A 25,654-nucleotide genomic window follows, 5' to 3' on the forward strand; every position below is an offset into this window, starting at 1 on the left:
TTTTAGCATTTATTATTGATAAAAAAGGTCTAAATCACTTATTGCAGGACTGGTTTCAGTTTTATTAACATGATTGAACTATATTTCGTTATGAACTTTACAGATATCATTTATATATATATATATTGCTTTCTACAAGAATCTAACATAGCCCCTTGTAACACAAACATAATTAATGAAATATAAAATGAAGTTTTTTTCAACAGAATAATTTATTACATTGCACTCTTTAACTAAGAAAACATCAATGAAAAAAATGAAATAAAGATTGGTTTTCTTTTGACTTTGAAATATTATCAAACAAGTTATTAAACTGACCCTTTCCCATCACCATTTCTATAATTAGTCTGAAATAAGTTCACTATATACAGGAATGTATTTCGGTATAACAAACGATGAATGAAAATGATACTTCAAACTATGGCATTTACTACAATTTAAATTTCTTCTGTCTTAATCATTTGAGAATGCAATGATCATATTCTAACTGCTCTATATATTGCTACTTGTTAACCTCTTTAAACAATGTTTATTTTACAGCATTTAGTCATGTGTTACATATGTATATAAATGATACATATCACTGTATCTCAAATATTGGGGATTTTTTTCAAAGACTAGTTATTTTAAAAACTGTTATGCTATAATCCCAGCAATTGATCTCAAACAATGAAACCACTACAAAATGTCAAAGGAAACAATTTATGGCAGCAATATTCTGGCACTTTGACTTATTGAGCTCCATGATAATTTTGTGCACCCAAGCTACAATATCAATATTTACCTGCAAAAAGGTGACATGTTCCAAAAGCTGTTATCACTTACATCTTTTTTTAAGTTAGAACTTTAGTCATTGTTTTTTAAAATATGTTTATAAGTAATTTACTATGAAATCAATTATGACAACAAGGCCAGGGCCCCCATAACACTAACCTTGCCTGTTTATTGTTTGCAATTCATTGCAATTGATTGCATGGAACACAGTATACTTAAGTTTGTGTAATCGAATCCTGATCTTCATATCCACTTTTCATTTAGAATACCTTGTGTTAAAGAAATAAGTTGAATAATAAACGGACTTACTTAATATTACATACTATTTTAAATGTAAACATTAGCAAAAGTAAATCAGGATTGTATAATCATAGATTACGTGGAAGTAGAGAGTATAAACAAGAACATTTATGGTAACCCTACTGAGTTCTGTAATTCCTGTAGGCTTTGTACAGGGTTATCTTGTTCCAGTAGCCAACAGAGTAATATGCAAAGACAAAGTAAATAATCTCAGCTAAAATCAAATGCAAGCAATGGGGTTACATGATATATTATATCAATATCATATTAGGAGAAGCAGATCTTAAATGTAACATAAAATGCCTTCTTAAAGAAAAAAATTGAAATATTCAAATATACATATATTTCTAATGATGGTAAAAATCATATAACTATCTTGTAATTACTATAGATCTATGACAAAGAAAGGATTTAAAGAAATATGGAATAAAGGAGACAAAATGAGATTGATCTATAATTTTGTTATCACTAATTACAAAGATTACCTATAACATAATTAGTAAAGGGGCAAGGTTTCAAGTAATACTGTCTCTACTTTTTTTTCTCAGACCAGCACCAGTAACATTGATATGAAAAAAAATGCAAGACATTCACGAACCAAAACTAAACATTCACCTAATATGATAATAAATGTATGACCTTTTCAGCACACACAAATTAAAGTTAAGTCCCAAGATGTAATTAATCATGTTGAATGAGAATAACATGCTTCTAAAATATTTTTAAACATTCAGGGCTGATTTGGGGTTTTTTTTTCAACACCACTAGACCATTGAATATTACATCTTCTGATTCCATAGATGTAATACTAGTACATTAATTACCCAGTCAAGGTAGACAGTGGGAAGACCCATTGGCTATAATCTAAAGCCATAGTGTAAGTCTATGCTGTAAATTATGGGAAGCTTAGAATGTCTAAACTTTGCTAACACTCTATATTTTATGTTTACTACATTCTTTTTCATGAGGCAATGGTGAAAAAAAAAAAAGAAAATTTTGTTGAAACACTTCTGTTATCAATCAGTGATCATTATGAGGAGTAACATTTCCTGAATTAAACTAAGAATTAACATATCTTAAGAATTACAAACCTGTAACATTAATGAATGAATAGTAATGATTTCTAGCAGATTCAAAAGCATCCCATTATGGCTAACAGAGATCTTGCAAAATAAATTTGATCTAGTCATCAAATATCATATTTCTACTTTCATGTTTCTTTTCACATTAATGATAAAAATCTCCAGAAGAGTACTGTACAGAACCTATCATTTACACTGTACACCTTTGTTATCACACTGTATAAAGGGAGGGGGTAATATAATTCATTGTATATACTCTCAATTAAATATATATATTCTTATCAACATAAACAGTTGTTACTTGGTGTAATAAAGGGTACAAATATTGAAATATGAAAGTTTGTTTCAGCACCCTGTTGCGAAAATGATTACTATGGAAAAGTTGTCATCCGTTTCCATAGAATCATTGACTTACTGTCGAGTATGGTTGCCATGGCAGCTATGATTAAATGGCAAAGATACCATAGAAGTATTAAGCAACAGGGCCCTGAGGAAATGAGATTACTAAAAATGTCTTTCATCAGGTAAAAACATATTCACCAATAGTACTTATTTTGAAACCTGTACAACTATTTAGCTATACATCTTTACCTCTAAATATCACGGTATATCACACAGAAATCTGGGATGAATTGTCTGATAGTTTTGGAATGGCTTATTTTAGATACAAATTTAAGGCATGCAAAAAGACAAAGGCAACATATACAAGATTAATCATTACATGGGTAATATTTCTAGCTTAAAACATGACTGTCTGGATGTATATATAATTGTGGACAGTTTCTGAAACTTCTCAGTATTACATTAATATACCCTGAATGTAATTGAATATTCTATAAATCCTTATTCCAAAGATATTTAAAATGATCCTGCATGTCTCCCAATACTACATTCCTCTTTTATTTATTTTCTTTCTCCATCTGCTATTTTGGCACAATGACATGCATAGTCTATTTTCAATCTAGACACTATTCTTGAGTGAGCTTCACATATTTAAAACAAATTTGTAATTATTCCAGGATAAGTATAAATAAATAAAGAATAAGAAATGTTACAGGTACCGGTGTTTCATAGGAAAAGGTAAAAAAAAAATCACAAAAAAGTAATGGCAGGTCTGAGTACAGAAATCATATCACATGAAATGAATACAAGACAAAAGCATTCATAAGATATATGTATTTTATTAGTAATAACAAACCTATGTTCTACAAATCACTGAATTGATTCTGTTGATATGTAAATGGTTTTGTCAAACCTGCAGTTATTTTGGTATTGGGAATGATCTTCACCAATCATAAGCTGTGACCGACCTACAAACCTCTGACTCTGTAGCTTGGAGCAAGCCATGATGGTATGAAAGCATGCAGTCAATGATAGTCTGTAAACCTTTACATTGGGGATACTTTATTTGTCAAGCACTGTGAATACCTCACATGATAAATGAGTGAAATACTCCCTAGGAGCCAAGATATAGATAATGGTCAACTGATTGAATTTAATGATTGGGGTAGTATACTTAGATAATATGCATAAACCCCTTTAAAAGTAACCAGATTCAATCACAGTTGTTGCCCCTATCACTATCATTAATAACAACTTTGCATTGCTATGGCCTACTTTCACCTACATGTGTACTGATCAGTGATTGGTAGAACAATGGTCACATGATTTCTACTGTTTTTCAAGGAATGATGGTTGCATCTCACTAGGTGCTTTAGGTTTGATATTAAACTGCTTGAGTGTTGCTTGAAGTGCTTGTTGATTACCAGAGAAATAGGCTGCTACAGCATTATGGAACAACAGTAATTGCTTATGCATCACCTTCACCTAAAACATGACAAAACATAGAAAAGGTTTGAGTAATGTCTTTGTTTAAGTCATAGAAGTAAAATGAGACAAAATACTGCAATAACATCATTCTAACAAGAATATATTTTGTTTAACAAATGATTGTAATAGACTATGTTATGGTGATCCAGCAATACAGGTTTTTTTATAACCTCAATGGAAATCCACAAAATTTATTTTGTATCAACTCACATACAGTACAATGTTTATTTGCATTTTTTTATTATCTTGTTTGCAAAATAAACACTGAATTGCCTTATATCAAACTTAAATTCCTCTAACTACACAAACTGGTGACCATTTACAATTTGAGTTTCAATCTGTAGTAAGACTTTGTATACTGACTCCCTGGATGCTTTTGGAAAATTTATTGGAGAGGTGAGGTTTCAAAATACAAATTAAAAATAACCTGTTATTGCAATTCTTTTATTAAGGAATTAAACTTTTGATTGATAAAAAGTAGGAAAATCATCTATATACAACAGACCCTTTTTGTATACTAAAACTGTGTTTTCTGTAGCTAAAAAAAATGTTGAAAAATTTAACATTCTATTTTTAATTTTGGCTGAAAAGAGACATCCCTTTACAATCCATGTATTGTAAATATAGAGATTTCTTGGCAGGGAAATAAACAACAAAACCAATTGGTAACAACAAATGCTAACCAAGAAGAAAATAGCACACAGTGCTAGAAATTGTTGCACTTGTGAAATTGTTTTTATGTTTTTGTTTCTTGCAATTTTGCACAGTGGCAAAATTTGTCGAGGGGGGGGGGGTCAAATTGACCCCCCTCAGTTTTAATAAGGGTTAAGTATTTGGATTATGACTGTAACAGATTAATACACATGTCTCAATCCCTTAATGTAACAGAGTACTATAAATGTCTTAATCCCTCACTAAAGCAAAATGGTATGGTGAAAATTAAAATGTTTTCAATGATTGTACACACCTTGTTTTCATCCAGGAATCTTAGCTTGACTGATACATCTTGTCTCAATTTATCAAACTTCTCTTTTTGTGTTTCATATTTCTGTCTTGCTTCATGAAGTCTAGCCTGGGTCTGAGCATCTTTAGGTGCTAATGATAAATGTTCCATGTCAGCTCTGTAAGCATCATACTCTATCCTGCACAGATCATACAAATATTCCAAATAGGAATACAAATTTAAAATTTATTGTCATTCAATTGCCAGATCTACAAAAACTGAAATATGATTTAATCACATAATGAAATAAAAAGAGAAGCAGTGAGTGTGTGAACATCATCAACTCTCTCTTTGTGCATGTAATTCATTCAATTATTTAATTTTTTAAATAATTATTATTATTATTATTATTTTTTTTTTTTGGGGGGGGGTCACATTCCTTTGATGAATGCCACTGAAAAGGAATTTCTGTCTTTGGAGTATTGAGTTGAAGTATTAAGCCAGCATTGGGGATGCTATTATAACAAAAGACTGATTGTGTTAAAGAAGAAACCCCAAAACTTCTCTCCAAAACATGCTCAATGTAATCAGTAATGCTCAATGTTATCAGAAGCCCATTACATACATACATCAAAATTGGACTGAGGCAGGCCCCAAAAGCAGCTCAGATATGTCCAACATACCCCTTTTTTAAGCCTGAGTGACACTGAATTTGACTGACTCACTTCTGGATGTGGTTTGAAGCTGGTGTGAGTCTGGCCTCAGTCCAGCAGTTGGTTTAATTAACACCCCCATTTGGACTCAGGCAGGTTTATAGGTGGAAGTGATAGTGAACATCAGTAATGTGACTTGTGTCACATGAATAGGTGATGTGAAGCCAGCCAAAGAGTAGACACACAATTGCGAGCCTCAGCCAATGTGTAAAAGGGTATAATGAATGAGGGCACCTTGAAATTGCAGGCATGAAGCCTGCTTCAATCCAGATACATAATGGGCCAGAGAAACTATCAATAATTAATTACCTTGCTGACTCATAGAGCTTCACAGTGAGCAGTGTGTCTTCCATTGTCTTATTGCAGAGTGTACTAACACTTGATGTAAAGAAATTGAGGGCGCTAAGCAATGTTTCTCCATTTAGGCAAAGTGATTTCTGTGTCTCGGCATTATACGTGAACTCTTCCTGTAGCTCTGGTGACTTCTGAGATAGCTCACCAAAAGCATCACCAAGAGATCTTTGTGTCTGGACTACCAGGTAGAATTGATTGGTCAGGGCTCTGGTTAGCTTGAGGATATGGGCATACTTCCGTTGAGTGTCCCTTAAGACCTCAATCTGTGCTTCAAGCTGAAGGTCTACAGTCCTAGAAGCCTTACCAAGCTTCTCCTGTCACGTTAAAGAATAAATAAAACACATTCGTTATGATTTCAAGATTGAATCCTATTGAATCCAATAAAATGATCACCCAAGGGTCTGTAAAAGTACAATGAATATGTGCTTATCAAAGGTTTATAGAAGAAATTGAGAAACTAAGCATGGTAGTCCAGCCAGATGCAGGGTCTTATACCAAGCAAAATAATACATTGTCCCACATGCTCATCTGTGATCGTTTTTCAGATCAGATATGATTTTTTGAAAAGTGAAGTTTATGTAATCTAGATCTAAAATGATACAGTGACAATGGACCTTCGTGTTAAATACTTTCTCATGAAATCAGTGATCACTGCAACTATGTGTATATCGTAAATGTTCAGAACAGATTAACAAATCTAATTGCCACAAATAATCTTATATCAACTGCATATTGAAGGGGATGTTCACCCTGTAGTCAAGTTGATTTTGAGATAAGAAAAAAAATGGGAGAAAATATTTCATCAGATTTGGGTAAAAATCTATCAGAGCATAAGATTATAGATTGTTTAACGTTTTGATCTTGTGAAATCAAATTCTAGCAACTGGGTCATACACTGTACATTTTATCATAAAACTGATTTTACTTTAAAACGCAGTACCGGTATAGATCAACAGACACATTATTTTATAACCAATGCTTAGAGAAAAATATTTTCAGTTATCAAAAAATGCCATCTTAATTAAAGTGTTATGTATACATGTAAGACCGAGACCTGTTCTTATTAGGACCAGTCTTTAGTCTACCTACCTGCACCATTTGTCTAGTACATTTATATGTTGAGATACTCCAGTTCTTGAAGCTATCAAGTTTAGCTTTAGCCATAGCTGATGAGGTCTGGTCTCCATTAGAACCTGACATTGGATTGCTATAGCCATGACCACTCTCTACTGGTGAATCTGTTGATGATTTTTGGCCTGGTATAGGTGATGCTAAAGAAAAGAAAAATAAGGTGATGCATGTATTAGTATTTCAAACTGTAGACTTATTCATTCATTGATTCATGCTTATAAAAGCTCTGATTTTGTCTTACATGAATTTCATAAACTGTAAACATGACTAACTTGTTAAATTATTTTCAATAAATCACATCACTAGCAATTGTAAACAACTAATACAATATTGTATCTGCCAATTTGCCATGGAATATAAAGGAAATTCTTTTCCAAGCAAACTAGTAAATAATAAAACATTTTGTATTCATTGTTAATATTTCAACAAGCTTTCATTTATAAACTACACAAAATAAAATATTTCATTTTTCTTACATTTCTCATCATATCTAGTTACCAACAATAAATATAAAAATTAGGATTTGGTATTAGAATTAGAAATGTGCCATGATTAATAAGATTATACATGTACTAACTAGCACTACACACAGACTAGAGTTAATATTAGCACACAAATACAGGACAAAATGCAAGTATGCAACACACACAATCTATCAAAACTCACTCTGTAACTAGGCCTACTGGTAATTCTGAAATACAGTACATCAATTCATACTTGGAAAAAAGAAGAAATATCCATCTATTCCAGGTATAATACATGAAATTCACAAATGTTCATCTTTCTTGTCTTAAAAGCAGATTGTTAAATGTGTCAATGTAGGCATTTACAGCTTAATACATGTATGTACATGTATGTAAGACCATTAATAAGAGATTAAGGGGGATTTGATCAGTGAAATATGCGAGATCTGCTGGTACCCATTAAATGTGTGTACATAGTAAAAACTATTGATTTGCATTGTTATATTTATCACCTTCAAAAAGCAAAACTATGTTTTTCTAAATTTATGCAATTTCCTCATTTTGAAAGGATTCTGGAAAATCAAACTTATTACAAGGCAGGGAAGTCATCATTTTCAGTACAGTATTACATTTGTGTATTATATACTATGGTTTGAACAAATACTATACTATACTATGTAGGTTCACAGAGAATAACTGTAAATTGCTTCAAAATCTATAAATTTCCATCTACATATCCTGAAATAACATACAGGTAGGTACATTGTACATGCACATGTACAATGCAGACCTGAAAAAAACACACACCATGTATTTCCATTTGGAATATTAAAGAAGAATCCAGCCTTGGTTAGTGTGGGAAAGGAGAAAAATAAATAAAACAGAATGGTGAAAATTTGAAAGAAATCAGACTAACAATATCATGGCTACTTTAAATTGAGATCCTTCAGGCTATGTAGATTTCAATTTGGCAACTGTGTTTAACAGTATATTATGCCTACATGTACATGTAGGGGCAAGGACAATTTTCCCTTTGGCCATGTACTATTAATTATCAGGGATTTGAGGTATTCTCCTTAGTACCCATTCCCTTGGGGCAGTATAACCATAAAGTAAAACTTTTGAAAAATGACATTTTAGCCATTTTATGTATTGGAGTACATGGATGAGTAGTCCTTGCCTTACATGTACATCACTGTGACATCACATAGGTGGCCAATTTGAAGTTTCCATGGGTACAGTGATTACCTATATTTACAACTTTTAAAAAATCATAACTTTCTTATTGTTTGTCCGATATTGTTCAAACCTCCACCTATCAACTTGTCAGATTTTTCTTTTTCCTGTACCAACAAGTTTTTCTTTAAGTTGGATTCCCTTTTAAGTTATTAACAATTTTGTCAATTAACTACTGTCCCAATGAAGAAAAATAATTCAGAAAAAAAAATACATTGTACACATACACTGTACATGTAACAAACACACAACATCATACATGTAGGCTTAGATGCACATAAAACAAAGAAAATAGCTATGAAAAAAAAGAAAACAATCACTCATGGGTTATGGGAAGCATGCTGAATGATAAATACAGATGTTAGCTTACGTTCACTTTCTTGTTCTCCCTCTGTGAGTGTGGAAAAGATAAATTCAAACAGGTGTGAGATTCTACATGGAGTAAAGTTAGCATGCATGAAAGCTACTGAGGAGGTTAAACAATACATAGGCTACCTTCATCCCAAAATAAGAATTGAATAAAAATGAGAGACGAAGGGATCTGTGTTACATGTAGAATGTGATAAAAGCTGGTTAAAATGAGAGTGTGTGTGCAGATAAGGAGGTGGCATAATATTATCAATTCAAATCTGATGTAAATTAATTAAAGGTTCCACATGCATTGTACATAATTGTGTACATAGTACATGATTGTACTCAGGCATGCCAAGTCTTACACCTCAGTCCTGCATTGAGGACTCTTGCTCATCTCCCTATTGTCTGTATCACAGACAACTGTAGCTTTCTGTTCTACATGTAGCTACTTTGTGGATAGGCCATACATGGCTGCCACTCATTGGTAAAAATGACTGTTAGTTGTACACTACAGTATCTGGTCTGATTAAAGCTTATTCACTAATCATATTATCAGTCAGGCATTGCATTGTCTCCCCTTTTCTATTTCAAAATCAGAATCAGACTACACAGAGTTTGAAATGTTAGAGTCAGATGATTGGCTTGTGTTTCTAAATTTTATACCCGAGGTTGTCTACAAAGAAATGCTTTAATAAAAACTGCTTGATCTTCCTTGTCATACAGACATGCCTCATGAATGAGATGCCTCTTAAGGGATGGTCCGGGTTGAAAGTATTTATTGCTTGATAAATAGAGTAGAATTCCCTGACCAAAATGCCGAAAAATTTCATCAAAATCGGATAACAAATAACAAAGTTATTTAATTTTTAAAGTTTAGCAATATTTTGCGAAAACAGTCATGAATATTCATTAGATGGGCTGATGATGTCACATCCCCACTTGTTCTTTTGTATTTTATTATATGAAATTAGGTTTATTCAAATCTTTTCCTCTAAGAACTAGAAAAATTGGATTGACAACTGATTTAGTGCTGCAACTTACTTTATTATAAGGGAGACATATTATTCACACAAGTATGAAATAATGAAAAAATTATGATTTTATGTAATAATGTAAGAAAATGGAAAGTGTAAATGTAACATCAGCCCACGTAATGAATATTCATGACAACTGAAATCACAAAATACTGAATTCAAACTTCAATAACTTTATAATTTGTTATCCGATTTTGATGAAATTTTAGGCATTTTGGTCAGGGAATTCTACTCTATTTATTAAGATATAAAGATTTCAGCCCGGACCATCCCTTTAAGAATCTCATCAGGCAAGTATTAGGGCAATTCCACAGGTTGGTGGACATGAGCTTAAAAATTCAAATTCAATATTTTCTTGAATTTTTTAATACTTTAAGTCCTTCATACATGATAGTTTCAGGAACAAGAAATAAAAAGTTTATTTTCATATGTATACTTTGGAAAAAAATGGTCAAAAGTTGTGTCTTCCATTTTGTACCAAAATACAAGAAAAATAGTGAAAAATGAAATATGCCTTATTACCATTTTGTTATTGCAACAACATACCACTTTATATATTTCTGAAGTTTAGAAGGGTCAAATTACTTAAAATACACAACAGCTTTTCAAGTTAATTTGTAGTACTCATTCAAAACTGAATATTGCAACCTGTTGAGGTGATGTAACGTGAGTAACCGAAAAAACTGACTTTGTTTTCTGAGAGAAAATTCTTCACAGTTAATTGGTGGGATTTTAAATTCTCTTCCTTCAAACAATCTTTGACACAGTGATGACTATCAAAATCATTAAAAAGTACAATTTTTTTATAAAAATGATGAAGAAAAACTGTAACGTGAGTAACTTTGTAACGTGAGTAACCATCATGTAATGTGAGTAACCAGTAAAAATTATTCAGTTAGGTAACATTTTCTGTGGGATGTCAAGTTTTAAGTCTCATGGTGAGTTGTGAAGTTATTTTTGATTAATTAAAAGCAAAATGAGGGTACACCTCTTTGATGTGACTCTTTGTTCATCAAAATATCAGTAGTCATACAATCACACAAAAAAATGAATATTAATAGAAGTATTCACAATGCGAGAGTGCATTAGTAAGGCTTGGTTTTGATTAACCAAACTTCCGAGTGTTCGAACAAGACATTGAATGCCCTTTATACCTGTAAAACTATCTAGACCGGGGTATTTTGGGAGTTGATATGGCCCGGGGGGGGGGGGGGGGGGGGGCCTCCCAGGCCCTTCTTGAGATCTCGGCCATTGGCCACACGATCATGCCGAAAATTTGCGTGCAGGTTGTCTTGGACATAATCTGCAATACTATACAGTAATTTATTTCATGCAAATTGGTAAGCGATTATGCTAATTTATGCATAATTAGTAAGCGAAATCATACTTTCCCTCCTACACCCTAATAAAGCTCCAATTGTTCCAATTTTTGGTATAAAATCTCTTTTTGATGTTCCTAGCAATGAATTTTACACACATTATTGAATTTTTAATGACATGTGTGTTGTTAACCATACATGGACAAAATGTAACGTGAGTAACCGTAACGTGAGTAACCACATTATCTGCACCCCAAGTAAAAACCATGTGTTCTTTATTTTTTTAATTATATACAAAGTTTGTCTCCCTAATATACTTCTTTGAAATGGATATAATCAACTTTCATAAAAGCCTTGCATGAGGAGACTTTTCACTTTAATAAATGTCGACTTTTCATTCAATGCATGTCCAAATCATGTAACGTGAGTAACCGACACATTCCAAAGATTTGCCAGGAGCATAATAAAATTTCCCAAGTTTTGTTTTTATACAAAGGATAGTCAGACTGTGTACTTTGTTGTGATAAGAAGATGTTTAGTTCCTATCAATAATAATGGAGTTACAGGTCCAAGTATGAGTCAAGGTGTCTCCAAATGTAACGTGAGTAACCGTGGAATAGCCCATTAGGAAACTGGGCTCAACTGACAAACATTGTTGGTGCCACTGACATACAAATTTAAATTAAACGTGTGTGTAAAAGTGAGAATATATGAGACAAAAAGAAACAAAAAAGTGATTAAAACAGACAATTTTAGGATTTAAATATCTTTACTTGTTTGTTAGTGTATCCAATTAACCATCAATTTGGAATACATCACTTACATTTGGTGAAGGGACGCCTATTTGCATAGGAACCTACAAGACGTGAACCTCGGGCAGCTTGGTATTAAAGATATTGATTAATAAAATGATTCTAGAATGTTATCATTTGAATCTACTGGGGGGAGAACCTAGATGGAAGAAACTACCAAAGCTGATCTATAGTAAACACATCGGATTCAAATGTCATTGAATTTATTAACAAACTTCATTAATATGTTATGAATATTTGTTTTTTTAAATATTTACAATGATACATGTAACGTATTAAAAAAAAAAACCATTCATAACTGTATGTCGTATTTATCAGTACTACATCAATACATGGATTTCCAATGTATTTGCATGGGACCAGGAATCCAGGATGATATTGTTCTGTCTACATTATAAGCATGCAAACCTGAAAAAAAGCATACACTTTCAGAGGCTTCAGAATGTGTGCATGTTTTTAGGTTTCAAGCATACATACATGTGGACAGTATAACTTCTTAATTAAAAAATCATGAACCTTACAGTTTCGTGAAAAATGTTTCACTGCATTTAGTTTTTCATTGAGAATTTCTAAGTTGTGAAAACACTCCACATGCACACGTGTGTACATGTTTTGACAATGTTTGAAGCCTTGTCTGGTGAGGCATCACACATGTGCATTAATACATAATGAAACACCTGCTTTTCCCTGTATTACACAGCCCTGAAAGTAAACTAGCCTCCTCATTATTACAATATAATACCTGATGATTAAATACAAGCATGACTACTAATTACTGACCCAGCCACTATCCTCTTCATTATCATAGAATTACATGTACTTCCATCACATGTATCATGCATCCATCCTCTACCCTATTTCTCCCCCTTATCATGCATCCATCCTCTATAACTCCCCTTACATGTATCATGCATCCATCCTCTACGCTATTTCTCCCCCCTTATTACGCATCCATCCTCTATTCTATTACCCCCCCTTATATATCCATCCTCTATCACTCCCCTTATCATGCATCCATCCTCTATCACTCCCCCTTATCATGTATCCATCCTCTATCACTCCCCCTTATCATGTATCCATCCTCTATCACTCCCCCTTATCATGTATCCATCCTCTATCACTCCCCCTTATCATGTATCCATCCTCTATCACTCCCCCTTATCATGCATCCATCCTCTATCACTCCCCCTTATCATGTATCCATCCTCTATCACTCACCCTTATCATGTATCCATCCTCTATCACTCCCCCTTATCATGTATCCATCCTCTATCACTCCCCTTATCATGTATCCATCCTCTATCACTCCCCTTTATCATGTATCCATCCTCTATCACTACCCCTTATCATGTATCCATCCTCTATCACTCCCCCTTATCATGTATCCATCCTCTATCACTCCCCCTTATTATGTATCCATCCTCTATCACTCGCCCTTATCATGTATCCATCCTCTATCACTCCCCCTTATCATGTATCCATCCTCTATCACTCCCCTTATCATGTATCCATCCTCTATCACTCCCCCTTATCATGTATCCATCCTCTATCACTCCCCCTTATCATGCATCCATCCTCTATCACTCCCCCTTATCATGTATCCATCCTCTATCACTCCCCTTATCATGTATCCATCCTCTATCACTCCCCTTATCATGCATCCATCCTCTATCACTCCCCCTTATCATGTATCCATCCTCTATCACTCCCCCTTATCATGCATCCATCCTCTATCACTCCCCCTTATCATGTATCCATCCTCTATCACTCCCCCTTATCATGTATCCATCCTCTATCACTCCCCTTATCATGCATCCATCCTCTATCACTCCCAATTATCATGTATCCATCCTCTATCACTCCCCCCTATCATGTATCCATCCTCTATCACTCGCCCTTATCATGCATCCATACTCTATCACTCCCCCTTATCATGTATCCATCCTCTATCACTCCCCCTTATCATGTATCCATCCTCTATCACTCCCCCTTATCATGTATCCATCCTCTATCACTCCCCCTTATCATGTATCCATCCTCTATCACTCCCCCTTATCATGTATCCATCCTCTATCACTCCCCCTTATCATGTATCCATCCTCTATCACTCCCCTTATCATGTATCCATCCTCTATCACTCCCCCTTATCATGTATCCATCCTCTATCACTCCCCCTTATCATGCATCCATCCTCTATCACTCCCCCTTATCATGTATCCATCCTCTATCACTCCCCCTTATCATGTATCCATCCACTATCACTCCCCCTTATCATGTATCCATCCTCTATCACTCCCCTTTATCATGCATTCATCCTCTATCACTCCCCCTTATCATGTATCCATCCTCTATCACTCCCCTTATCATGTATCCATCCTCTATCACTCCCCCTTATCATGTATCCATCCTCTATCACTCCCCCTTATCATGTATCCATCCTCTATCACTCCCCCTTATCATGCATCCATCCTCTATCACTACCCCTTATCATGTATCCACCCTCTATCACTCCCCCTTATCATGTATCCATCCTCTATCACTCCCCCTTATCATGCATCCATCCTCTATCACTCCCCCTTATCACGTATCCATCCTCTATCACTCCCCTTATCATGTATCCATCCTCTATCACTCCCCCTTATCATGCATCCATCCTCTATCACTCCCCCTTATCATGTATCCATCCTCTATCACTCCCCCTTATCATGTATCCATCCTCTATCACTCCCCCTTATCATGTATCCATCCTCTATCACTCCCCCTTATCATGTATCCATCCTCTATCACTCCCCCTTATCATGTATCCATCCTCTATCACTCCCCCTTATCATGTATCCATCCTCTATCACTCCCCCTTATCATGTATCCATCCTCTATCACTCCCCCTTATCATGTATCCATCCTCTATCACTCCCCCTTATCATGTATCCATCCTCTATCACTCTATTACTTTCCCTTGAATCCACCATTTATCACCCCTAGCCCCCCCTCACCTTCATTAATAACACGCATGGATCCTTCCATGGCATGAGACCCCGTTACACATGGGAATAGGAAAGTGTAACTGTACATTGTATACGTAGATGGCTTTATTGCATTTTGCCTTCAGAGTGATGCATGCTCTAAACTATTTCAATTAATTTTGAAAATGTTAGAGGTCAACATTTAAATTTCATTAAGCATGAGAAATGGGCCTTTTCAATGCTGAAAGGGGAGGGGCTCGGAACTAAAGGTAACACGCCCAAACATAAGACCTACATTTACAATACATGTAGGTCTATTCAAGCATTTGGCTTGAAAATGTATACATTTGCCAAAAGCAATCTCGAAAGCAATTAATGAATAATTGATAATTATGAAAACAAATAATATAATGAACAACTGTTATCAATATATAGAGTACCTCATTTCATGGTAGAGAAATAAAAGCAAATTCACTTTGTAATTTCCACATATATTTGTACAAGTATGTAAAATAAAAAAAGGATCAAAATAGCACAGCTACTGTATTAATATACTCTACTACATGTATGCTGAACAATTGGTATCATAATTATTACACTGTTCCAATGACTAATAGAAAATAAAAGTGTATACATACACTTTTATTTTCTTTTTACATGTACAAGTCCATTTACAGTTCCATTCATTTTTAAAAATGTATGACAAAAGATGGGGTGAAGAGTGGTTGTGACCCTTTTTGCATGTTAGAATTGATATGATTACATGTAATAATCTTGTAGAAATAAGTACCTTGCCTTAAAATTTAATTCTTCTGAAATATTTTTCAACTACATGTATATAACTTTCTACCCCAACACTGAAAGTCATTGTCACCTTTGAAAAGAGATGGGGGCAAGTTTGGGCCACCTTCTGGGGTAAGTTGAGCCACAAAAACTATGCACAAAATGTATGGAGGAAGAACCAGCATGTCATTTTTTTTTATTTAAAGTCTTTTCACTTGCTAATTCTCTATAAATACTAACATCCTCTATAAAAAGGAAATGAACAGTTGTGTAAATTTGCTTCCTTCAGCCTGCATATTGATGGATTTTTAAGTTTGTTTGTTTTTTAAATACATTACCATTACCATGGCTCAACTTGCCCCATGTTTTCTGGCTCAACTTACCCTATTCCAAACTTAATGCGATAATTTTGTATCCACACATTTCTTATGCATCTATCATGTAAAAAGATTATGACAAGATTGAAGATCCATACCTGGACTAACAATGTTGCTATCATGTCTTTATTATAACGGTACTTAAAGACGTGTGTGTTTATAAATCTATTTCACACTGTTTTTTACCTTTTTGGCTGAAATTCGTATTTTTCCCTCTATAAAAAGGTACTTTTTGTTTCAAAGTTGAAAATAATGTGGTGGGGTTAAGGGTTTAGTAACAATTTGGGTAATCAATATATGACACCACCACAATGCCTGACTCAATTCATTATCGGCCTGGAGCTGGTGGCTCATCTTACCCCGCCTTCCCCTACCTTATGTCTACAAGTTATGCTTGCTAATGTGACAAGTTTATTTTTCAGCAAATAACTTTAGACGTAGACTCATTTTCTGCAGGGAGGTGGGGCTGTGCTTGAGAATGATTAATATCATTAATTTTCAATGGCATGAAAAACAAGATAAAATACTGAGTGATGTTGATTAGATATAATCATGACTTACTACGGTCTGGACTTTGATATTATTAAAGTTTAACCATGTATCTCTGAGCTTATATTCTATTTTTAGAAAATGGAAAACTGGGATCCCTACACATGTTAATGTCAGACATCAAATATGAAATGAACTACAGATAACAACATTGTTCGGCCAAATATTTAGTTTTTGAGGATCGGAAATGTAATCTATTCACATCCCAAAAGTAATTGGAGACTAAGTCCCCTGTTCTCATTACCATCCTAAAACTAGTTTAGTTAAGAGTACATGTATGTAGTTTGACGTGTAATGAGAACGGTCGAAGCGATCTTCCATTCCAGCTAGGAAAACCACCTCATGATGAAGTTTTCAAGATCGCTTTGCCTTGTTAAACTGGTTTTCACATAAAGTGAGGACACAAACGTTCTTTGGGAAATGATCTTTGTGCAAGTTGTGTGTAAAATACATGTACCTATGCAGCAGATTCAAACAGAGAGCTTCCCTGTAGCAAAAAGATCATTATCCATGAAGTGGTTTTGAAAACCACGTCGTGTGATCAAATGGGAACACTACTGGTTTCCTGAAACAAGTTTTTAGGATTGTAATAAGATAAGTGTCTATTAAAAAATATAATAGTTTGGGGCTACTGTAGTCTTGTTATCAAAATCACAATAAAGCTACTTGGCTGTTTGTCATGTACGTTACATGCATTAAGACAGCAAATAGTTTTATTTCCAACCAATATCATTATTAAACTAGAGATGCTCGGCAGGTCGCGTGGCCAAGCACATGTATCACCCGAACCCACCGCATGATCTGTCATTGTGATATATACAGCTCACATGAAAAATAAATACAATCATGATGGCGACAATGACCCTGTCCACATTTGGCCTGTGGGTACCAGATTTGATGACAATAATATGACGTAGCATCATGACTCTGCAGTACCTAAAATATTGTCCAGTATCACCTGTTGGGGAATACAATTATAGAGTAATCTGGATATATTTTATAAACCTAACCTTAAGACCCCCCGACAAAAATGATAGGCATCTTCGCTTCACCTTCTAATATTGCTTCTGTGTGCCAACTGTTACGACAAACTGAAAAAAAGCATAAGTTACAGGTTTTACCATCTTTTCCACAAAAATATGGTTACCATAGCAACCATGTCTCCACCCACTCCAAAATCATTAGGCAGCTTTGCTTTACTATAATGGACCTTCATGACAAATCAGGAGATAATTGGAAGAAATGCAACCAGTAGAGCACTCACAAGGAAATCTCTGCTATTTCCACAAAAACTCTTGTTACAATGGCAATATCTCCGCCCACACCAAAATCAATAGGTGGCTTTGATTTACCATAATGGACCTTCATGCCACATTTGAAGATGATCAGAGAAGAAATGCAGCTGGTAGAGCGCTCGCAAGGAAATCTCTGCGGCGTACGCGGCGGCGCGATGAGGGCAAATCCACTTATCCTCCGAACTCTGTTCGGGGGATACAACTAAAACCAAATTAATGTCAAAAGATCTATGCTGTAGCAGTAGCCTAGAGATTTAAATGACCCAAAATTATAACTAGCACATCAATGATGTGGAGCTCATCCGGCATCTTGCAACGAAATTGAACACAATTTTTAATTTCAGCCCAGTTGATACTATAGTAAATTATATTAGTGACATAAATTGAGGAAACAGAATTAAAATTGATGCAGAAATGACAGAGAAGCAATTTTTGTGATTTATGAATAAATTTCATATAAATTTGCATATGATTTCAAAATTCTGTGTAAACCTCATGCAGCTCTACCATATGGAAGATAAAAATATCAAAATCGGTCAACAAATGAAGAGTTTAGTTGCAAAAGGGGTTAGGTCCACTTTTTACCATTCCAAGAAAATCCATGTTTTTTATTCTCACTTACTGCAATACTCTTACGAGAAACTAAATTTTCATAATGTACATGTACTACCCTATCATGTGAACATAAAATTGGGTATAAAAGAAATCTACTTGTCTTCAATTTTTTTTCTATATAATCTTTTAAAATCATAATTGTGGACCTATCCCCTTATGCAACTAAACTGAAATGAATCCAATCTATTTTGATTAACCCTAAATAGACTGGGCTATTTCGACGCCTAAGAAGATGGGGGGTGTGATTCAGCCCCCCCTTATGATCTCGGGTGTCGATTGCGTTATCGTGGCGAAAATTGGCAGGCGCGTTACCCATGGCATTATCTACAAATCTATATTTATCAAATTCTGCGAAAAATCTCATTGCTCATTAATGATGCTAATTTATGTGTAAAATCATAAGTTTGCTCTAATGAATAAAATAATGCCTCTAAAATGCAAATTTTTGTTTTACTCTAGATAGGCATCTGAACAAATTCATTTTAAAAAATTTCAAAATCACATTTATTTTCTTATGTATTCTGTTGTTTTCTAAATTTCTTAAGTATTTCTTTGTTTTTCGACTTTTTCAAAATTATTTTTCCAATGGAAATCGTCAGGGACTTTATTTTGACCATAAAATAATGATACATATAGGAATTTTGGCTAAAAACACTATTTGCATTGGATTTGTACACAAATTCACGTTTTTGAGTAATTTTGGGTGTGCATGCACTTACGAAAGTTTGTGTAATTTCGAAATCGCGTACCCGGGGATCACAATTTTGGTCTCAAAGTTGCGTGGTCAAAAAATTTTGCGCTGCGGATTTATTGCGAAAAATGTCAAGGGTTAAAAAGGTGATTTTTCTTTACCACTTTTATTCATGTTTTCATGTGAATTTCAGATTTTTGTTGTTTTTATCATGACTAATAATTTAGAGGTTTGAGACAGAAAACAATAAAAATTTTATGAACAATGGACCTAACCCCTTTTGACAAATGAGCTCTTCAGAATAGTTTGTTTGCAAAATCTTCCATATTGCAATATTCTTATGTGAAACTAAATTTTTGTGATACCTTACTGAAACATGAAATTGGGTATAAAAGAAATCCCCATGTCTTCATCTTTTTGTATTCTTTTCCAAAAAAAACCGGGTATAGACCTAACATCTTTTGCAAACTATAATGGACCTAACCCCTTTTTAAAAAAAGTGATTATTCTTTGCCATTTTAGATCACTTTTTAATGGGAATTTCAACTTTTCTTTGGTATAATATAGAGCTACTAACAATCTATACATTGAGACCAAAAAAAAAAAATCAAATTTGATGAAAAATGGACATAACCTTTGCAAGTGAGCTCTTCAAATAAAGAAGCATTTTCTGTGATTTATGAATAAATTTAGCATTAATTAGCATAATTTTCTACTCAAAATTCAAAAATTCTGCAAGTTTGGCGAACCTCATGAAGCTCTACTAGATGGAAGAAAAAAATCAAATATGGTCAACAAATTAAAAAAAAGCAATATGTGAATTTTCAAAATATACATAAATTAATTTTGCATGAATTTTTTTGGGGTCGAAATTTCAAAATTCTGTGTAGAATTTTGGTGAACCTCATGAGGATCTACTAGAAGAAAGTGAAAAAATATCAAAATCGGTCAACAAATAAGGTTTTTTTTTTGTGAATTTTGAAAAATGTGCATAAATTAGCATATTTAATGAGTTTTAAAATCATTTGCAGAAGTTTTAAATCCCCCACCTAGTGCTATCATATAAAGCAAACAGAATTGAAATCAGACTTGAAATGATGAAGAAGAAGCATTGTGAAATTGTGGATGGATAAAAGCTCATCTGGCCCTTTGGGCCGGACGAGCTAAAAATGAAATATTCTGTGGAAATCCCTAATAGATTTCAAATTATACTTCACGATTTCAAAAGGTAAAAAAGAATTGAAATTTAGATCAACTTATTTTTCAATTCAAAATATTTAGTGATTTGGATATAAATACGACAATAGAATGGAGAGGTCAATGAGAAAAACCAATCATGCAAAAATGATTATTCCCTGAAGATAAAGGAGGAAAGAGCCAAGTAATTGTGAAATAAATTAAGGAATCTGGGAATGATAAATGATGAATGCTATTAAACTTACCTCTTGGATTTGCAAGCCTTGTACCAATATTAGGATTTGGATGAACATTGATAGCTGATGGTGGTGGTGTACCTTTCTGAGGGCTGTTAAGATCTACTCCTGTAAATCTATTGTTTCCTTGACTCGCATTAAGAGAAGCTCCTCCACCTGTAGATCCTGGTAATGGGTTCATGATACCACCGGCTCCATCACGGATCATGTTATGAAGATCCTGCTCAAAGGTATCATCCAAATCTTCTTCCTCATATCCAGCTCCGTTCTCTCGACTCATTTTGATGGTATCCTCAGACTCCTTTTAAATCAACTCCTGATCTTAATGCTACTCCACACAATATCCTTCAGGTAATTAGATGAAGAAATCTGGAGGAAAATTAAATGCCATTTGAATTCTACTTTGAACATGAAACCATTCATTCAAGGCATTAACATTCCACTCATGTAAAATAAGTAGTATATTTAAAGTGACATGTCTCCACTACAGAAATTTTAAAGAAACCAAGATGAAATACCAAAAATACCTAAAAACTGAAATTCTATCATTTGTAAATAGACTTCTTTCGAATAAAATTTCTTTAAATCCCTTTTATTTTGTACAAGTCTTAATACAACAAGATGATCGGGCAAGTGAAATATATTCGGGCAAGTATTTTCCAACTAGATATTGAAATTCACTTGCTTTAAGTAGCACCCCGTACAAAAGTACATTTGACATCTAAAGAAAAGGATACCTAAAAAGATTGGCCTTCGATGCTCGTCTTGAGGATGCAATGATGATGACTTTTGATATCCTGACAAATACATCTTTTATATCTTCTATATGGGAAGAGTGTCAAGACGTCAATGATGAAGAAGTAAATGTTAGGATTTTAAAAGTCATCATCATTGCATCCTCGAGACTACAGTACTTAGATGCCCTCGGCTTCACTCAGAATTCATGGAAAAATATTTTGGCCTAGCTTGGTTGGTGCCCTCTGTAGCTGTAGTGGCCTTGATGCCCTCCAAAATACGAGGTATTCAAGGCCAAACTTAGACCAAAAGCTTCGGTCTCTGTTAATGTTGGTTGTTCAGCTGAACTCCGTTGGCTTCACTCACCAAATACAGAGACCGAAGTTCTAGCGCGATCTGTACAGGGGACTCAATGGCCATATGTTTATGTACTTAAGATCGGACAAAACGGGGAAGTGAATTTGCGTGACAGCCAAGTAAGTCACTGTTTTTGTTCCTTTTAACTTGATTTTTCTCTGTTTTTTGGCAATTAATGCCAAGAGGGTATATTATTAATTTGCATTTTGGTTGCAATAATTTTCAATTTTTTTTATTCATTAAAGACAAAAATTGAAGAGCCCCGACGGGGGGATTTTGCATTGCAAGTCCCCTAATTCAGTAATTGGCTAATGGTGGCTGCACGATAGCGAGCCGTCTGTGTACGAGGAGAAAAATAAAAAAAATGTTAAAAAACTCCTTGAAACAGACAGCTGCCAGCTGTCTAGGCCAAACTGGCCTTTCCCTAAAAATGACGAAATTTATGGCCGGAAATTCAAAAGCTATTCAAATAGGTTTATCGAGGATTTGTGAAAGAATGTATGGCAGTGTATCCTATTGCCGGACACCTTTATTTCAGTGCTTTAAAAATGACAACTAGAGGAAATACAATGAAGAAAAATTATACCTTGCTATTCCAAATATTCTGAAAATTATGAATATGATGAAATTATTTTATATTTTCCAACCGTTTTCTTTGCACCGCACTTGCCGCATACCCCTCCGCGAAAAACAATTATTTTCGTGCGTGACAAATTACATCATAATTCCGGACACGCCACGGACGGGTAAAAATATTCTTAATTATAATGGTGTAAGAAAAAGTTGGTGTGATTTTTTCATGATATATCATCTCATGAGTAAATTCTAAGTTTTGGTTTGCTTTCTTATATCGATTTTGAGCAGATCTTTGTAATAAATTGGTGTTTGCTAACTAATTTAATTTTTTAAAATTTTTGATTGCGTGTTCGATATGGCACTTTCCAGTATTTATGCTCGTTCATATCGTGACCCCTCAGTCAAGTTCTATCGATGCGCAGACGATCGTTGACGGCTCTCTACCTCGCGCACGGACGGCCGGGATATACCTTGAGAACTAGCCGCTGTCGACGATCTGATCGATGGAGCGGACGAGATTAAAATTCGGCGAATCAGGCCCGAAATTAGGTCCGTATTGCCATCAGAAAATAGATCAATTGGGATCAATTGTTAATGCAAAACTATGTTATATGATATTTTAAGCATTTTCTGTCATTTTAGAGAAAAATAAGGTAAAAGTTGGATTTTTTCGCCTTGTTTTTGCAAACTTGTTCTTTTAATTGATCTGTGAAATTGAACTGCGGAAGTCTCACGGTACGAAATTGATTTCGTACGCAGTACTATGCGCGTCCGGAAATATGATAGTGTCCGGTAATACAATACGTGACTATACCGTATTCATTTGCATGCAAAAGAAATCACGATACGTTACACACGTCACACGCCGGCGCGCGGCATACCGGGCGGTACCGGTACGGTACGGTACGGTACCGTACTAACATGACTAACGACATGTTCACCACTCGTCTCGCCGGTGGCCGACACTTTTTTTACTTAAATTTCGTAACGCGGATAGCTTTCATTATGTGTCAGTTTACAAATATGATAACTACATGTATGCACATACCTCAATTTCCTCGAATGAAGACTGATTTTGACCCGATATTTCTAGGCAATTTTTAGCTCACTAACGTTATTAGGCAGATTCAGCCACGTCTACGAACGGGATGGGATCAAATTCGGTGGGAATTGGTGACCAATAATCCAATTCGTAGGGGGGTACACGGTGTCTACAAAACGAAGACCGAAAGGCGACCGCACACATTGCGATTGGTCTGCTACTCAATTTTGGAATATTAAACGTATAGGGCCTAGTTGAATTTGATGCTAATATTGAGACTTTGAATATCTCCCCAATTATCTTCCTGTGTTATGTTCGAAATCATCTTACGAATCCCTATGTTCAAATTTGTGACTATGCTATCATCCTTCTTAGAACAAAAGCAATCTTAACATAGGGAAATCCCCGGGAAATCCATGCAGCGCAGCTGAGGGGGCCGAGGGGCCCGGCCAACCCCCCCCCCCCGGGTATTGGCGGAGCAAAAAAAATGAAAGGGGAAAGAAAGAAAAAAGTAAAAGTAGGGGAAAGAAAGGTGGAAAGAGAAGAGGAAAAAATAAGAGAAAGGAGACAAGAGAATAAAATAAGGTCTTGGAAAATGATTTTAAAAAATATGTCAATATATCAAATTTTCGCTCCGTGCTTCGTGCTCGCATTCTTCTTCTTCCTCCGCTGATGATCCTGGAGATCTACAGCTGGTTGCTGTATTTGTTGCATAAATTATTATAAGAGCATTGCATGTTCGATGAGATACGCATCTTGCTCAATAGGCTGATATATAGTTTAAATATCAAGTTTTTAAGTCAATATACAAAGCACTGATATTTCAGCTTGGACATCGAGCTTTCATTATTTTGTTTGATTTAAAAATTGTTGTTTTTTAATTAAGTAATAGTCTGTAATGTTGTGTTGGGGTTGGATCGATATTGCACTTTAACTTTCAACCAGACTTAAAATGAAGGAGTCAATACAAAGCCTGTACAGTTCATATATACATTTATTGAAGATGATAACTAAGGTGATGATGATGACAAATAATACAGGAACATGAGTCTATGCAGCATAAAATATAAACTCTTCTGCATGTAGCTGTCTGTATGCTGAATCTGTAAAGTAATCTGCAACCAATCTAACAATCTGATTTGGGTTCAGAAGTGAACCCCTTCAGTTATATATTGGTCTGGTCTAGCATGGTCCATGCATGGGTCTAGACTCTTCACGATCAAACAGGTGTGTCAACCTTGGACGCTTGTCCGTTCAATGTTGTAAATGTCGTTAGCAGCTTTTTTCGCTGTGCACTTGCATATTTGATTTGCCAAGCAGGCCTACATATTGTCTTTGTTTATTCCAGAAGATTCTTTATATATCAATAATATGACCAAACTAGTTAAAAACCCCCTTTTACTATGATATGTAATTGCCCCGTCAGGGGCGAAATTTAGGCAGAAAAGTGCCTTCATCGTTTACTTTTGTCTTAAAATAATTCATCATTTTTCTACTTTATGGGGGCACATGGGGGGGGGGGGGGGCAAAATCTCGTTTTGCCCCCCGCCAAAAAAAAAATTATTGGGGGGAGGGGGGGGGGGCAATTGCCCCCCGCTTCCGGCGCCCTTGGGGCCAAGGCCTTCAACTTTCTTCTCATTTGCATAATTGGGTGCTCACTGAAGCATTAAACATCATGATTTTCATTAAAATAAGATCAAATGAACTATGACATCCATAGTATAGTTAGAAATTACATTTTTTGCTCTGCCAAGAGGGGGGGGGGCTCGCCCCCTGGATCCGGTAATGGGGTGTATATGATGAAATTTACACTTTTTTTGGCAAACTAACCGAATGTCTATATTATGGGTAATAATCTGATTTTGAATTAATTTTGAATAGTGCCTTTGTAA

At 34.8% G+C, this 25,654-nt stretch overlaps 1 protein-coding gene across 3 annotated transcripts; it reads right to left on the minus strand.

The window, feature by feature from the left end:
* Nucleotides 1–23,961, minus strand: LOC121409374 (arfaptin-2-like). Of its 3 annotated transcripts, none has more exons than XM_041601319.1 (7): nt 23,769–23,961; nt 21,062–21,421; nt 9,198–9,218; nt 7,086–7,267; nt 5,952–6,310; nt 4,954–5,128; nt 1–3,983 (listed from the first exon to the last, which is right to left on the minus strand). In XM_041601319.1, the coding sequence occupies exons 2-7, from the start codon at nt 21,330–21,332 to the stop codon at nt 3,828–3,830; spliced, it is 1,164 nt and encodes a 387-aa protein (XP_041457253.1). In that variant the 5' UTR covers nt 21,333–21,421; nt 23,769–23,961; the 3' UTR covers nt 1–3,827. The 3 variants fall into 3 exon arrangements, with proteins under 3 accessions (XP_041457253.1, XP_041457246.1, XP_041457260.1); XM_041601312.1 differs by lacking the exon at nt 9,198–9,218 and adding an exon at nt 12,358–12,414; XM_041601326.1 differs by lacking the exon at nt 9,198–9,218.
* Between the last annotated feature and the right edge of the window lie 1,693 nt (nt 23,962–25,654).

This window comes from Lytechinus variegatus, chromosome 1 (genome assembly GCF_018143015.1).
Source record: "Lytechinus variegatus isolate NC3 chromosome 1, Lvar_3.0, whole genome shotgun sequence".
NCBI classification, from domain to species: domain Eukaryota; kingdom Metazoa; phylum Echinodermata; class Echinoidea; order Temnopleuroida; family Toxopneustidae; genus Lytechinus; species Lytechinus variegatus.